An 18,345-nucleotide genomic window follows, 5' to 3' on the forward strand; every position below is an offset into this window, starting at 1 on the left:
ATTTCCCCACTGAAATGAATGGAAATGCCATTAATCCCTTCCACCCCCCCCCCCCCCCCAAATCTTTTTGTCTTTAATGAGAAAAATAGCACACAGTAATATAACAATAATTTAAAAAAATATATATATTCCTGTTCGAAGTCAGCTGGGATAGGCTCCAGTTCCCCTTGACCTTAATAGAAAATGCATGAATGGAATGAGATGATCTTGTACTATTCCTATGTTACAATATGTTATAATATATAAGATATTCTATTATTGACTTATTGTTATTATTACCTGTACATGCTTGAATTTGTAGGACAGAGATCTAATGTTTTTCTTTCTGCTCTGTTGCATGCCTTCCTCGTCATTCTCCTGCATGCAGGTAAGTCTCATTAATAGTTCTACAACAACACAATAGTTCTACATACTGTATGAAGTTGGAAAACTGCTCTGGTAATTTCTCTTTGATGTTAAATCAATATTTCTCTTATTATATATATATATATATATTCTCCAGACTGCAGCAAATTAGCTAAATCTACCAAAACATAAACAATACCAAGGAATAAGAAAAGGCCTTTTTATGTGGATGTGTGTATTTATGCATATTTTCCCTCTCCATGTGTGCCTGCAAGTGAGCGCGTGGGCTCACTTTTTGTCCAGGGGGGAGGCAATTCATAAGGCAGGGCTGGTGTTTTCTGCTGGCTGCAAGAGAAGCAAAGTGTGTGTGTGTGTGTGTGTTGCGGTGTGTGTGCTGTGTAGGTGTAGCGGAGATGTGTCGACATCAGTGGTTTAATGGTTTGAATCTAACTTGGGCCAATTAAAAGGCATGCTGCATGCGCCGGGGTGGGCTCCATTCATTTCAGGGGAACTCGAGGTTGAAATGAGCCATTGTCAGGCCACGTGGCTGCTGTGCATACTGAGAGGTACGCTTGCAGCGGCTCTGCTAAACATTGGCTAGAGCACAGAGGAGAGTCTTTGTCCGAGGCAGCAGGCTGTGGACAAGGAGCGGCAGTGTTCACTTTGAGATAGAGAGGAAGGAGAGAGGAAGGGATGGGCTAAGACAGTAGCGAGGGATGCAGACAGATGCAGGCAGAGGAGAAGAGGAAGAAGCTGGCAGCGAATGACAAGAGGCCCGACATGAAGGTGCAGGGAGATAGTTTAGAAGTAGAAAAGACCTAGACTAGAATAGAATAGCACCCAGAAGAGTGGAGGCCTCCACAAAGGTGTAACTGTTAACAGAAGTGAAAACAAATCTTGGAGTGCTGTCGCTGTTAGTTTGTCAGATGCTGTTCTGGCAAGTGGCAGTTTGTGTAATCAGGGGCGTGCGCGCTGACAAGAATAAGGCAGCAGATAACAAAAATGATCACTGTGATCATTGTGCTCCTAATAGCCAGTTAAGGCCTGGACAAATATCAAATCAAAGCATATTATACATTGTGTGATGGTACATGGGGGAGAGGTTAGGTTTGATCCTTCCATTGCGACTCAAAAGTACATCAATTCGTTTATAAGAAAAACAAATCAGCCCCAGAACATAACAGTTTCCATGTTTTTCAGTAAGTGCTGTGTTCTCTTCTTTGAAGGCCTTAGTAAACACAGAGCTGATGCGACTTAGTTTTGTATCATCTGTCCAATCAACATTCTCCCAGAAGCTTTGTGGCTTTTGAGAAATTCCAGTCTCATCACTTTGGGACTTTTTCTTTCCTTAATGCTATCAATAAGTTTGCCCATGTGATTAAGATGTGAAGAATGGATGGACAGGACTCTCCCATTTGCATTGTGGTGACAGTAGCGGTGTTTCCATTGTGACTCAAACAACATTTCTCATTCTGGACTTGCCCCAAAATGCGTCTCCCTCGGAATATGCGCTGCACCATGAAGTTTCAACATACAGTATCAATCAACATATGGTAAAAAAAACAGTACTTTTAACTTTTGTGCTTGGCTTAGGAAAAAAACTGATTGTAGAAAATATGTGCTGATATGAAATGAAATTGCAAGAGCATGTACTGATCCATATGGATGCGTAGAGGTCTCATAAAGCAGGATAGGGATTGCCTGTTACAGTTGCTTCTGCACCCCTGACGTCAGCTGGAAAGCACAGTGTGTAAGTGCTGACTTGGCCCCTAGACACACACACGCGCACACACACACACACACACAAAATGCCTGCCAAGACAATGCGTTCAAATTGTACACACAGCACATCATTCAAATGTGTGTGTGCCTGTTTCAACGACAGGAAGCTCCAAGTAACTTTTATCACATGAGATCCAAGTGCCTGCACAGTGCCTGGATTTTAATAGCCATCATCACATTCCTAATTTGTTGATCGCTGCTCATTTTGGGGAGTCGTCGGCATCTCCAACTTTATTTTGGTAGCCCGAAGCACTTGTGTCACGTCGTCCAATCCGGACACTGATCCCATGCAGTTTGGAGTGTATCAATTCCTGTTTGGCTCTCCTCTCGCGTGATTGGAAGATGGCATGTATCCCTCAGAGACTCAGAGCAATGGCGCCCGTGGAAGGAGTGTACATGCGACCTTTGGTTAATGTCAGACATCACAAGCATTTATGTCTTTGCGGATGACAACGTGACATGACAGCCATCTTCAGTGACTCCTTTTATTTGAATTCTGGAGTACGGTCTCCTTCACAAAGGGCCTCATCAAGTACACTTTACAGATGAATTATTCCTGTGTGATTTGCTTTGATCGAAGAAGGGCAGCATTGTGTGATATCTATATATATATATATATATATATATGTGAGGCTAAAGGTTTTGCCAGTGAGAGCAGCGACGGACGGGCCTGCTAAGTATGATAATTACATCTCCGCTGACGCACAACTTTCTCCCCCTCGAAGACCTTTGTGTTTGGTATTTGTATTTATTTATTTTTAGAAATGCGTCACTGAAAAAAGTCAGTTATAGCCATGGTTGGGTGTTCAGTGTCTTTTCGAAACAAAACAGAGCACAGTCAAGTGTACTGACAATCACATAAAGGCATCATCAATATTTCAAACCTGAAAACTTTGCGAGAAAAGACTGAGCAGGAAAAGAAAATGTCACACACGGGCAAATGAAACAATGTGTTAAATATTAAAAAGGAACATCCCATTCGTTCATAGGGCATAGGGCGAAGCAAGCTGAGTCACTACCAGAATGTCATATTTTGACTTCAAGTCACTGCTCAGGGAATTTCTGCAAATAGTCACCCCACTCTAATAGAGGCCACATTTCAATTAATCGCTGGGTGCACCATCTACAAATAAGTGCCTTGTTTCATTCTTCCTAGTTTCTAACTACTCTAAAATTCAGTCTATTGAACTCACTGCTATGTACTGTAAGCCAAACTCACCCCACAAAGAATCAGAACCTAAGCCGCACATAAGACATATACAAATAGGAGACAAAATAAAAACTGATAACATTACTGGAGGAAATAAACACAAGCGTTGCAGCGTAAAGTAGCGAAGCAAAAATACTGCTATTGCTGTAACAAAATATGCACAACAAAATTAAAGTACAGAATCTTAGAATAGTCGCATTTATTCATCGTCGTCCTCCTCACTGGTCGATCGGTTTCAAGATTCAGCTTGAGGGCCGCATCGTACTTATTATATTATTATTATTATATTTTTGGCATAATCAGGGTGTAGCCTTGCACCGAGCAGTTTAAAATTGAACGTTTCAATGTGTGCGGCTTTGATTTAACAACATGAACAACAGTTGACTCACTGAAAACACAGTGAACATCATTTTGCTGAGTTGAATTGACATTAAGACTTGAGCTACATGATGGTGGTTTGTCCGAAGTTATAGTCCAAACATTACAGTATATGTTTTCTTGCAAAGTTTGTGGGTGTTTACTGTGTTTGCGTGTCCATATTTTGTGTTCCTTCTATGTTTATAGCATGTCCTATACCGTGCATGAGGTTGAAAGGCTGCGCTGTATTCAGGCTCAGCGTGTTTATTGCGCTGTCTATCAGCATGTCATCCTACGTGTGCTTCTACCGGTTGAAGAGCAACCCGAGGCATCGATTATTGAGGGGGCTGACAGCTCAACTCGCCGGATGCAGCAGAATACACACTGTAGCAAGGGAGCGCCATCGGTTGCCCTGACAACACCAGCGCCTGTCAACACCTCCATCTTAATAGTGACAAATTGTACTTATTACATCAGCGTTAACCCCCCCAGATGAAGATACTTAGCCATGTGCTGATCAAATTGTGTCAGCATAATTAGTGGGAACAGAGCCCTATTAAAAAGCTGGGCCTCAGACGTATTGTCCAGTCTCATCCTCAGGCCTATCGCTCAACATGCGACTCTGTCTATGGGTGGGGGTAGCAGGTCGATTGCGGGGGCTCACTGGAGGGATGATAGTGTGGGAGGGGTTTAGTCTATCAATGCAGCAGTTGTATGAACATACACTGAAGTGCATTGAGTACTGTATTTGAACAGTTGTGATTTGCCTTCATGCTCTATATGATTCAATTATCAGCGCGTAATAGAATCAAAATGGCATCCATATTAGCATATAAAATAGTGCAGACTGATTCCCTCGAAGTTCTAAGTATACAGTTATAACTCCATCATCCGCCCTTGATTTTTTTATTTCCCAACAATTTAAATCAGTGTTTCATAACCTTAACAAGGCACATAATTTACTTTAGAAAAAAAATCTCAGGGCACACCACCATCAAAAATGTGACAAAAAGTGGTTAATTGCCATAGTGGAAAAATATTTCATTGTTCTGCTTGTCCCTATACGTTGCTTAAAAAGATTGATGAACAAATATACACTATTTGTAATCAGTAAATAATCATTTACCGGCCAATTAAATGAAATTGGATAGTTGCATGTGGCATGCCTTAATGATCTCTCACAGCACACTTGTTGGGAATCGCAGATTTAAAAATCTGTCTCTTCCTTCTTCATCTTGTAACACGTCATCTTATAACACAAGACTTCAGCATGTCTCGTGAAATTTCCACAAATCTAATGATACTTGAAGTCTGTGAGCATCCAGTGTTTTTGTTTTTCCCTTGTTTTTTTTGTGATGCCACCGCAGTGGAGTAACAGAGATGGCAAAGACGGGTTGACAGCTTCGCTTCGTCCTTGCTGCTCAGCTCAGTATGGCGACACTGATTTCAAATCAACAATGAAAGAGTCAAATGTAGACTGCAAAGTTCAGCTGTGTGTAGTCAATATGAAAAGATTCACCTCCCTGGCACAAATATTAATCACTCCACTGCGTATTTCCAACCACATCTTAATTTGTTGATGGTGAGTACTTTATTGTTTGAAGGTATTAATATACAGCATTTATGAATGTTAAAAAGTTGACTTGCCTTCACCTTGCATCCTTCAGCATTTCCATTATATTTGTTGTTGTTGTATATAATTGTATTGTACAGTGTAAAATGTTTTGGAAATTTGTATGGCATTTAAGAATGTTTAAAAATGTTACAATATTACTTGTCTACACAGTTCATACATGGTTTATGATAGTGACAGTCTATTGACATTTTCATTATTTTCTATGGGAAAATAATGTTTATTTTATTTTTTAACAAACTGAAGGTCGGTGATCATCTGAAACCATAATTAGGTTTTAGCATTAACTATATATTTTGGTAGAAGAGGTTGTACATATACTTTTATTAAACATTCCAGAAACATAAAACATGATTTAGATTTTTTCCAATGCCGGTTATCTAGAATCTGTGATGGTCTTAATATTTGTTGAGTACTGTATATTCAATACATATTCTCTTGGGTGTAAAAAGCAATGTGCAAAATGTGTGTCTCTTCTGGAAAGAAAACCAAAAGACTGAAATTTCATTTAAGCCCCAATCGAGCAATAACTACAATTAGCATATGCAATTTTCACAGCTCTGTAGATATGGATAGAGAATTGCCAGTAACTACCCTGTGAACCAAGTCTCTTCTCAACCCCCCCCCCCCCCCCCCCACACACACACACACGTACATGCACGCACACACGAGTGCAGCTGAATGCTGCTCGAATGGAATTCACAAATTAGTGTCGTCTGATAGAAATGTGCTAATTGCTGTTGTTAAGATGCTGCAATAATTAAGTTATGAGGGCATACTGCTACAAGTGCACACACATACATACATACATACACATTCACCGAGGAGCCGAAGCCAACCTCTGCTCTCCAGTTTGGTGGAAATAGAAGGCTTGGTTTAATTACTCATTTTAGTATCCATCTGAGTGTAATTTCCTAGACATCAAGTGCAACAGTTGACATTATTTTTGTTTTTTACTATTGTCGATAAAAGAGAGGTGTTTAAAAATACATTAAAATATCCACGAGTGACTGTAAATAATTACATATTAATATAGTCTACCATTTTGATCTGGTAAAGTGCAAAGCAAATTTCGCTCATAGCGTGGCGACAAGTATGAGGACAGTTGGTACTGTATGTGCATGTTGCAGCAATGTAGAGGACTGATAATCCATTGAAAGATGCTAAACATACTGAGCATGCATACTTTGCACAAAAGTTAATAACACTGTTGAAATGACGCCACACACTCAAGTGCGGTTTTGGCCATTTTGGGTTACAAAATACTCGAAGCAGGCTAAAGAAAGACCCAACCCATGTGTCGCTTTTGTAAGAGGTCATCTTCTTACTTGAGTGAATTGAATTATTTGTTTATCCTTGTAAACACCATATTAAGTTTTAATATTTAAAGGTGACACCACTGAACTGTCAGCCCTTATAGTACAAATCCCCTTTTCCTCAATTTACCATCGTTACTATTGTGGCTTTTCCAGAAATGACTTTCTTCAGGCTTCCGATTGGTCAAAAGGTACCCAAAGTTTGGGGTTATACCGTCCCCTGTTGCTTTGGCATGTTTTTGACAGTGTACCAATGTGTTTTTATTTGGACAGAGCCACTGGAACAGAGATTTGTTTAAAAAAAACTAGTCAAGCTGTATTGCCCGACTATTTCAATACAAGATTTCCTTTTACTTTTCCATAGTTGTGCTCATCATAATGCTTCTCCACACCCCAAAGGAGTGACCTGCATAGCAATGTGCCGTTTAATGGCACTGGGCTTCAACAGAGATTACTGGATTGCTAACCTCATCAAAGACATAAACAACCCCATGACTCTTTAACCTGGGAGACCCAACTCTCCCTTTCAGCAGTTTTTGTGCTAAGAGTGTGTGTTTGTATGTGTTCAGCAAAGTGCTGTACATTAGTGCGAAATTAATTCTTTCTCCGCGTGCTCTGATGTTAGGTTGCTCCCTGTATGACATAAACCTGCAACTCACATCTTCTGGGATGCCACAAAACACCCCACTTTAATGCAATAATATGAATACGACTTTTGCCTAATAAACTATATTAGAAGTAAATTAGATTAGTAGTACATCAAGGGGCGGCACGGTGGCCGACTGGTTAGAGCGTCAGCCTCACAGTTCTGAGGTGCGGGGTTCAATCCCCGTCCCCGCCTGTGTGGAGTTTGCATGTTCTCCCCGTGCCTGCGTGGGTTTTCTCCGGGCACTCCGGTTTCCTCCCACATCCCAAAAACATGCGTTAATTGGAGACTCTAAATTGCCCGTAGGCATGACTGTGAGTGTGAATGGTTGTTTGTTTCTATGTGGCCTGCGATTGGCTGGCAACCAGTTCAGGGTGTACCCCGCCTCCTGCCCGATGATAGCTGGGATAGGCTCCAGCACGCCCGCGACCCTAGTGAGGAGAAGCGGCTCAGAAAATGGATGGATGGATGGAGTACATCAAGGATCTTTGGAAGAAAAGCTTGTTGATTGTTGGTCATTTTATCAAGAAAGCATCTTCCCAGAGGTGGACAAAAATACCCTCTGTGCACCTCTGGAAAGATGCTTTACTGAATCTTTAATTGATAGTAAAGACAGTTCTGTTTCTTTGTTTGGATTTGGCTAAAGAATTCAAATCCCATGCCAAAAAGCATTTAAATGTTCTCACTCAGCAGTTACAGTAATCCCATTACTGTCGTGAAGCAAATCTGAGCCAATCTGAGTACCAGTACAAAACTGATGCGGTGGAGGGGCGGTCTCATCATTTATTTAGATTGACATCCCTCACATGCTCGCTTGTTTATTAAATATGAATCGTTCATAGCAGTTGGACATTTTTTGCATGGATTACAATGCAGCAATAATTTATGATCAATGAGAGCCCATTTCCAATATAAAGAAGTGCACTTGTCACAATAGTTTCCACTCTAAATTATGTCTGCATTGTGTGTGTGGTCAGGTCAGCGCCAGCCAGATTGTATGTGGTTTTATATGGTTACCCCCTCCACGATTTACGTACGCTTATAAAAAAGCAATGTTTTTTCAACATTGCCTTTAATTTATAACATGCCACACAATTCAAAATATACATTGGAACATTTTCTTCATTTCATTGCTGTGTCATCAATGCCACACAAATCATGCGAGTAACTTGCAGTTGCAACACCAAATGGGACAAACCAAAAGTAGCAACAACCTCTCAAGATTTCATCTGGAGTTTCCTCAATGGCCAAGAAACATTTGCCTTTTGTCTCATTTTATTTTCGCATTCAATAGTTTGACAGTTCATCAAAGAAGTTTCATTCCTTACATTTGTCTCGCACTGAGATACATTAAGTGCATTGGCATCTGCATTTTAATTATCCATCCATTCATCCATTTTCTGAGCCGCTTCTCCTCACTAGGGTCGCGGGCGCGCTGGAGCCTATCCCAGCTATCATCGGGCAGGAGGCGGGGTACACCCTGAACTGGTTGCCAGCCAATCACAGGGCACATACAAACAAACAACCATTCACACTCACATTCACACCTACGGGCAATTTAGAGTCGTCAATTAACCTAGCATGCATGTTTTTGAGATGTGGGAGGAAACCGGTGTGCCCGGAGAAAACCCACGCAGGCACGGGGAGATCATGCAAACTCCACACAGGTGGGGCCGGGGATTGAACCACGCTCCTCAGAACTGTGAGGCTGACGCTCTAACCAGTCGGCCACCGTGCCGCCATTTTAATTATATGTAAGCTTTTGAGGAATATCGATAAAAACATAACAAGAGAAAATATGTTATTTTGAATAAGTGTCAGTAGTAAGAGAGAAACATAATAATTTAATTTGTAATTTCTATAACATGAAGCTCCAGCCTTAGATTTATGAATTTTTCAATTTTCTCCACAACAATTGAGGCTGTCAGTGTTGTTTTAACACTTTAGTTTAACTTTAAATAATGTATTTACATGTTCTTAGTGCTCTTTAATATTGTATCAAACTGTGGTGTGTGTTGATTGTTGTGTGTTGCCATTGGAGGGGTAGTAAGAGCAAGAAGTATTCTGTTGTGCTTAGCGCTGTTAATTCCGAGGGGCTTCGAATGCACATTGTGGGGAAAACGTAATGTACATAGTTCACTGTGCTCCTCTTTCTTTTATTTGATTGTTTATATTAATTTCATTCTCCTTTAATTTGAAGGGGAATTTCCCCTTCAAAAAAAAACAACACCTTTTTTTTCTTTTTTTAAATTCTCACCCGATTTTTGGCTCCCCGTTAAGGCCACGGCACCCTTAGCATTTGCTAACCCTGCCCTATGGGTGGGCCGGCCCTGGGAGGTTACAATATTTGACTACTTATCTGCAATTTCAACTTTATTTTACAGATTGCAGCAACACTAAGCAATGATTTGATTTGAAACTAACATCTTAAGACAATTCTTAATAGAGACAATAGTGTCTGTCATTGGCCATTCCTGATAATGTCACTGTTAATAGTTATTTCCAAACATTAATGAACACTAAAATGATCAATGTTTATTTGAAGACACTTTACTATACAGTAAACTTGTTGTTAAGTTTTAAGCTCTTACATTCATTAGCTTGGTTTCTTTAACTTGTGACGGCACATCTTTGCAAATACTCTTTTTTGCTGCCAATTAACATTTACCACAGTGGTGTAAATTATTCTTTATTCTTTACTGTAGGGGCACCCCGGAAGCAAATAATAATAATAAAAAAAAGTAGGCTATTCCTTCTTTGGTCTTTACTGATCTGATGATTTGTTGTAGCTTTAAAAGCAAAAATGTTGAAGGGAATTGCAAAACCGAACAATCAGACTTATGAAATCGATTTTCTATATGCCACAAGCCATTGTACTGAGCAGAGGAAGTCTTGAAATGCATATTTCAAAACACAGAAATCTTGTACAACTGATCTTGCCTTTTAAATGTTGTATTGGTTGAAAATGACGGTGTTTTTATTTGTCAAGATATGGATATATTTTATATACTGTACACTCATAGCTGAGTGGCTTGAAATAACTATTGACTATGAATAGTATCTATCGAGTGTATGAAAAGGAAGGTGTTTATGTGGGCATCTGCAGGGCTGCAGCGTTCTGAGAAAGCAAAGCACTAATTTAGCATTCACCACACACACACAGCTGGAGAGAACATGCAGGAGGCAGGAGAGGAAGTCGAATGAGCCAAACAGGAACACAGAGGTTTTTGAGGGTAAATAAGACACAGAGGCTCTCTTCGCATTCTAGCATTAATGCCAAAACACTCGCTTAAAACCAAGGACTCCTTTTTCAATGGGGCGTCAATGGTGGCTCTGTCATTCTCTTGCATTGCTCAAATCTATTCACACAGCAGGTGCGTGCAGAGAAGGACACTTTTACACGTGCAGGAGGTTTTTGGAATTGAGTTTTAATAACAGTTTGAAATTGATTGTTTTATTAAATTTGAACTTTTAAACTCAATGATGTATTATGCCTCAAGGCAAATCTATTCAGTACAGTGTTATTATTCCATCTCATGCTAAATTCATTTCATTGATTCATATCATGATTTTTGATCATGATATTAAAACGAGAGTTATGCTCCTTGACCTCTTTTTTTCCAAAACAATATTTTCCTTAGGGAATAATGAAAACCTAATTAAAAATTTCCGGAGTCCAACTATCACCATGATATAAAGATTCTAAACTGTACAGGTGTTCTTTGTTTTGTGATGTTGCGCACATACAACATTTGGAGGTCAACAACACACATGAATGAGTGTGCGCAGTGGTGTCAGGATACTTACTGTTTTTATTTGGTTGTTTTATATTTATGGCCAAGAAATGTTTATTTTTTGAATACTAATATCTACTGTAATTATGATTATTATACGTTAGTTTAGATTCGTCCAAATTTGGGTTATGTCGCCACCGTAGGAACAGAACTCTCTCGTCTAAAAATAAAAGGGCACGTTTTGAGGTTGCAAAGAGGTATGTGGGACAGTCCCAAAATGCGCTGGGCATGTTTTACAACAGCAGTCGATGGCAAACTGGTCCGAGTCGAGGGAAAGATGGTCGGTGCTAGATATAGCCATATGCTGGAGGAGAACCTGTGCCTGTCAGTAAACCTTTAAAGGTTGTTTGGTGTATCATAGTAATAGTTCTATTTCAGTTTCTCCGCATGTAGCCATACTCCCAAGGAGTTTGGCAGTGGAGGGTTCAGTCCTGCGATCTGCCCTCAATCAGCTCAGATTAAAGCTACGTTCCAAATGTCCGGCCCCCTGTGCCCTCCTTCAAGATGCGCCGTGACACCAATACCAGCAGACATAAATTAGTCTGTGAACAAATCACTCACTTCTCCACACGAGTCGAGGCAGGCTTGAATAATTTCTAATGCCCACCTCTCCACTCTCTGTACGTGGCTCTGCTGATTTTATGCAAAAAAGATTCCATTCCAGTTCAACTGAATGACTACTAAATCTCATTTTAAGATGAAAACATTTGGCAAGGTGATTCATTTTTCTCAGCACATGGGCCTGGACTCGACAGATACCTTTTTTTATTATTATTTTAATGACTTGCCACAAAGAGCAGCTTTCTTTGCAGTGTGACTCAAAGAGTGAACAGAGCACATCCAGTCCTAGTCTATTGCATTAGACGAAACACAAGACACCTTTGGAGATTAGCGTCCAAACAAAAACCTGCTCTTGGATTTAGAGTCTGCACAATACTGCATTTAGTGCAGCAAGGCTTCAAAAACAGAAGCTCCTAAGATAAAACACTTTTTTAGTTGGTTAATCGTTCTCTCCATCGATATCATACAAACACACAACTATATCAACCTACTTTTTAGATGTAAAAAATGTAATTTAGTTTTTTAAAAATTATTATTTGTCTTGTAGCTGCAGATAACTGTATAGATCCAGAATTATGTTTTTGTTTCCAACATTTATCATTAATTAATCTGTTATTTTTAATGTAGATAAATTGACAAGTCAAATAATAATAACTAAAATAGTAATAAAATAATTCTTAACTTGACAAAGGTGTACTGCAAGGCAAGGGTTTTTAAATGTGCCTCATTCATTTTGTTAACTGTTACGCAAGTGTAAAAATCATTTATAGCTTACCTTTGATAACAATTAATGACACATATGGTGACACTGTAGTCATACCGCTTTGAATAAAGCAACACAATCTAAAGAAAAAGCAAAACATGCAGAGTTGATCCTTTGCGTAGGTACTGTTATGCATGGTAGTTAGTGGTTGGAACTTTTGTATTTTGTATTTTATATTTCACCCAAAATGTAGATCAAATATCAAACCGTACGACCTCAAGGGAATTGGATTGTATTTTTCTGAGAGGGAGCATCTCATATTAGTTTCTGTCCATGGCAAAGTGGTGATGATTAGATAAAGTGTCAGCTTCCTGTCGTAATAATAACAACAGTGACCTGATTTATTTTGGTTCATGTGGGTGTTAATGATTGATTGCCTTCATTATTATGTAGCAGTTTTGATGCTTTTTTACGTCAGTGCAAGACAAAGTAACACTGTGTATCACATGATGAAGTAGTAGTGTGAGGAAGAATTAGTGATGCAGGCTGTCGACAAAATCCGTTTGAAGCCAATATGTCTTATTTTGAAGCCCCCCTGACCCCTTTCATTCTGTCATAACACAATAAACTTAGCTCTGATGTCTTAAAAACACCGCAGTTGCATGAAGGTGCTTGTGGAGAAAATTGTGGTGGCTCGTATAGCGGCTGCGGTGAAATACAATTTTGTCTCGCTCAAGATGGATTCCACTGTGAGATTTCAGAGGACCAGCACAGAATCAAAATGGAGAATCCGGGAGGGAGGAGAGAAAAGAGGGAGAGAAGCAGCGTGGAGTGGACAGCTTCTGAATTGGCACTTCTGTTTTCTTGTGACCGCTACATAACAGTTGACTAGAGAAAAATTGGTCAGATTTCTATACCTTTTAGCCCTTTTAATAACTGACTTGTAAAATTTGGTGGATTTTTTTTTCTGCTAATTTAAATGAAATATACACGCAGCCAGTAGGCTTCAAATTTGTTATTTTGCTGTCTTTTTTGCATGTGCCCCTCCCCTCCTTCTTCTGCCCTGAGAAGATGTCCTCCCGCTATTGTCAAGCACGCTCACATGCACACATGGCTGCCAGCACCTAAACACACACACTTGCACATGGTCACACCCTCCCGACCTCCCCTATGCCTTCATAAATTTCACTTGCTCCTCGGATATTCCACAGCATGTAAACCAGTAAAAGCCCTTCAGGACATCAAATCCGAGGGATCTGTTGTCTATTCTATCTAGGTCAACGCTTACAATAGCTTTGCCATTCCTTCGCCTCTGCCACTTTGCTCTTTATTCCTCCCTTGTTTGCTTACCCCACAAGGTCTCTTTTCTTTTGCAAGTATAATCATCAAAAATGTAAGCATATTAAACATGCTTTGCGTTTCTTCTGTACAAATGAGTCTCCAGTGGAATATTTAAGAACAACTTAAACCGTTTGATATAATTACTGTGGATTCGAATGCTTCTTATTAACATTTTTTACCTAATTGCTTTGGACTTTGTTGTTGTTAACGTGCCCATGTTGCATATGAAAAGCAGAGCACAGCTGCTGTTTAGTGTGTGGTAGTTTAATGTGTCATGTATCAGGGATGACATTATGTGACCTTAGGGAGGTGGCATCTAATTTATTAAGCCACGCAGAGCTCCGTGCAGCGGCTTGCACATGCATTTTTCATGTAAGCTTGAAGCACCTATCTGGAAGGCCATTTTGTCCGAAAAGCACAACTATAAATATGAAAACAGCACTAGTTTTCAATGCAAATAAAGTACTGTTCCTGCATTCTGAAGGCAGTCTAGCTACAGTAGCCACATACTACTCGTTAGTACTGTATACATACACGTCTACACTTTTTTTTTTCTATAGACAAAAATCACAAGAACACTCACTGCTCCCTTTGCTCGACAAAATCGAATCACCCCATTCGTATGTTTTTTTCGCACCCGCAAAGCCTCAGTTTATTCTACTTTTGTGTAAATCACCCGCACTGCCTTCAGCCACTAAGCGCAATCAAAACAACTCACTCAGTGGAAAATAATCTACAGCTGGAAACCTTGCGTACTTCACAATCACAATGAATGTGCTTGTAGGGGAAGTATAACAAGAATCAAATACATTCAGAATATCTTGTTCTTATTTTAGCCAGTATATCTTAAGGACAAAGATCTGATCATTTATTTAGTAATTAAAAAAAATAGCAGTTAATTAATTGCTTCCTCCCCCTCTGGTTACATTGAGGCTGATGATTTTGCTTTTACTAAGTATAGTGCATGGGGAAAAACAACATCCACTGACAGGAATTACAGTCTTACAGTCTTTGTCGGCTTTTGTATACATTTTCCACATTGCATTTTCTCAGTCACTTTGGTACATTTCTCCAATGGGCTTCGACCTTTTCAAAACAGTAAGTATTTCTCAAAACATTTTGTATAAATGGCAAAATACCATGGATCACGGCCAAAAGCCAGTCTCTTGCTCAAAATCCTTTGTTCATCCCTCTAAAAGAAATGAATCAATGAACATTTGAGTGCCATGTCCTTGTGGCATTGTGTACGGATAAGAAATTACTTAGTCCAGTTACTTAGTCATGTTCACACATGTGTATTCTGAAGGGTTTTTCCAGTGGAAAAACTGCAGCTAAATGTTTTTATTACAATTATTTTAAATTGTAAGTTAAACATGAATTAATGTGGAAGGTGTTTCCAAGAGACTGGATAAGATTCACATTTAAGCCTTCACTGTTTGCGCTGTAATTTGTTGACAGATGTCAGTGCAAAAAGGAAAAAGAAAAAAAAAACAACTAAAGTAGGAATGTGAACACAGAATAGTCAGGGGAAACTGTACATGTAGTGCTGTAGGAATTACAGCGCAGTTTTCCTTTGTAGAATTTGTGGCTTTTTTTGGCCACAAATTCTTATCCACATCACAACGAACAGCTTCTCTTGCAATGATTTTAGAAAACTGGTTCACACGTTTCCCTTTGTTAGAGAAAGTCAAGATTCACCCGGGATAAAAAGTCTGACGGGAAGCCTAATGGAAATGTATAGAAATATGCTTGACGTATGACAACTTATTCAACCATCCATCCATCCATCCATTTTCTGAGCCGCTTCTCCTCACTAGGGTCGCGGGCGTGCTGGAGCCTATCCCAGCTGTCATCGGGCAGGAGGCGGGGTACACCCTGAACTGGTTGCCAGCCAATCGCAGGGCACATCGAAACAAACAACCATTCACACTCACAGTCATGCCTACGGGCAATTTAGAGTCTCCAATTCATGCATGTTTTTGGGATGTGGGAGGAAACCGGAGTACCCGGAGAAAACCCACGCAGGCACGGGGAGAACATGCAAACTCCACACAGGCGGGACCGGGGATTGAACCCGGGTCCTCAGAACTGTGAGGCTGACGCTCTAACCAGTCGGCCACCGTGCCGCCCTTATTCAACCATTTTGTCGGGGTGAGACTATTCAATTGAGTACACCATCGAACATTGACATAAGCAATTGATGATTAATGTAATGTATTAATGATTGATTGATTAATGTAGGAAAAAGCAGATAATTGTACATAATCATTTGTATGGCTGTAGCAAAGCATTTGCAACTTGTTCAAAGAAATGAGAAACTGCTTTTTGGGTGTGCACAAGTGACACCTTGATGTGAAAATGGAATAAGTAGTTTTTAGAATTTTAATTCTGATATGAGAAATGTACCAAAGTGACTGGGAAAAACTGTAATCAGTAATAGTTTTCACGCTGAGCTGCACATTATGCCATGCTTACCGCCAATCAAATTGCACACAGAGTTCCTAGGAATGTCACATCGCTAGTGTTGCATCCATGTTTTAAACTGGCTGACTTCATGTTGCTCGTTGGACATTTTATTGTTGTAGTAGTAGTTTTTATTTGACGTGTCAAACCTGACAAGTGTTTCCACTCTTTCTGTGCGCGTGTGTCTGTATGTGTGCGTGCATATGTGTGTGTGTGTGTGTGTGTGTGTGTTGCAGGACAAAGATATCTCATCACACCTACAGGAGCCTTGTACATTCTGGACGTCTTGCCTGAAGATGGGCTGAATAACTACCGCTGCACCACGCGTCACCGCTATACTGGGGAGACTCGCCAGAGCAACAGCGCCCGTCTCATTGTGTCAGGTCAATATTAGGTCACAATATCGACGTATATATTTATTATATATCACAATGAATCAATATCTGCCCATATCATTAGTATGTCTCTGACACCGCTAGACCGGAAGTACGGACTGCTGAAAACATTGCGATCAATAACCAAGGTTGTCATTTCCAAGTTGTGTATGATTTAGATTACATTCAAAATCAACATAACGTGTTACTTCCTAGTTCCAGGTGATCTCAACTTTGACTTGAGCTACCATGTGCATCATCTCCTTACTTTGACAAAAATAAATATACCCCAAATATTCAAATAATATGAATGTTTAGACAGATAGACGAACTTGACTTAGTGTTGACCAGATTTGTACATTCCCTATTCTTCAGCCATTCTTCCTACCATGTAGCCCCCCTACCACCAAGTCCCGAGCAAGTCAGCTTGTAGTTTTGGTGTAATCCCGCAAACCGATAAGGCGACAAAGCAAGGCGTGTAAAAAACAATAGTGTCCTTGGCTTAATATGCAAGATTTGTGTGTGCTACAAGTGAAGCTTAAATGCAATATTACTGTAGTGCTGCTCTCTTTCTGATAATAAATTTGGTTTGATGACTTTGAAAGGCACCAATACTGTACATAGTGCTTTCTTGGAGCGGCAGTGGGGAGAAAATGATACACACTTTCTCTTCCTCACAGAACAAAATATACACTTTTAAGCACTGAATCTTTACCCACAGAATCAATATTGGCCTCTACTCTTAAGTGCCTAGGGACACTCACCACTAATTAACGCTAACACTAAACTCTCCTCCTTCCAGACCCCACCAATGCTGAACCAGACATCTTGGACGGCTTTGACCACCGGGACGTGATGATTGATCATCGGGTGGAGCTGCCCTGCAAGGCGTCTGGCTACCCGTTCCCCAAGTACCGCTGGCTCAAGGACAACAGCCCACTGGAGTCGGACAGTCGCTTCCGCCAGACCATCACGGGCTTACTGATCGAGAGCACGCAGTCTAGTGACTCTGGGACATACGTCTGTGAAGTTTGGAACAGCTATGGCAACGCCGAGGTCATGGGGCACCTCCATGTCAGACGTAAGTCTTTTTCATGCATCAAAAGTTGTATTCAACAAAAATGTTTGTTTTTCAGCTCTTCTTTCCCCCCCCAACATTATATTTAATGAGTTTTCAAAATGCTTTCAATAATATAAAAAAATAAGATTGTTCTCACATCAAAGGAAACGTCGAGCGCATCTAGGTTACTGTCCAACATTCAAATTGGCATCATCTCTTCCAACAAATAACTCAACTCAACTCAATTTTATTTGTGGAGCACTTTAAGAGCAACTGCAGCTGAAACAAAGTGCTGTACATAAATACAAATCAAACACAAGACAATTAAAAATATTTGAAACAATAAAACAAGAAAAAAATAAGGTTAAAATGATACAAACAAATACAAATAAATAACAAAACTAAAACAAGGGCACAGTCAAGGAATACAAATGGGTTTTGAGGCGGGCTCTAAAAAGGGGTATTGAGGGTGCTTGTCTGATGTGCACTGCAAGGTGGTTTCACACATTAGGACCAGCAATGGAAAAAGCTCTATCCCCTCTAAGCTTCTGCTAAGACGTTGGTACCTGCAGGAGCAGCTGCTCACCTGGTCACCTGACCTGAGACACATGGCAGAAGCATAGGGATGGACTAGCTCAGCGAGGTAAGGCGGGTTGAGACCATTAACAGATCTGAAGACAAATAAGAAAAAATCTTGAAATGAAATCAAACATGCACAGGCCGCCAGAGGAGGATTTATGTGCTCCCCCTGACGTGCTCC

The 18,345-nt window shown here is 40.1% G+C and overlaps 1 protein-coding gene across 5 annotated transcripts in view; it reads left to right on the plus strand.

The window, feature by feature from the left end:
• The window catches only part of dscamb (Down syndrome cell adhesion molecule b), a 134,631-nt gene that overhangs the window by 64,275 nt on the left and 52,011 nt on the right, over window positions 1–18,345 (plus strand). For all 5 annotated transcript variants that reach the window (XM_061782753.1, XM_061782749.1, XM_061782751.1 and 2 more), the window contains exons 4-5: window positions 16,388–16,534; window positions 17,328–17,606. In XM_061782753.1, the coding sequence (XP_061638737.1) occupies window positions 16,388–16,534; window positions 17,328–17,606 (426 nt within the window). The remainder of the gene's footprint in view (window positions 1–16,387; window positions 16,535–17,327; window positions 17,607–18,345) is intronic.

The sequence above is a fragment of the Phyllopteryx taeniolatus genome, chromosome 8 (genome assembly GCF_024500385.1).
Source record: "Phyllopteryx taeniolatus isolate TA_2022b chromosome 8, UOR_Ptae_1.2, whole genome shotgun sequence".
In the NCBI taxonomy this organism is placed as follows: Eukaryota; Metazoa; Chordata; class Actinopteri; order Syngnathiformes; family Syngnathidae; genus Phyllopteryx; species Phyllopteryx taeniolatus.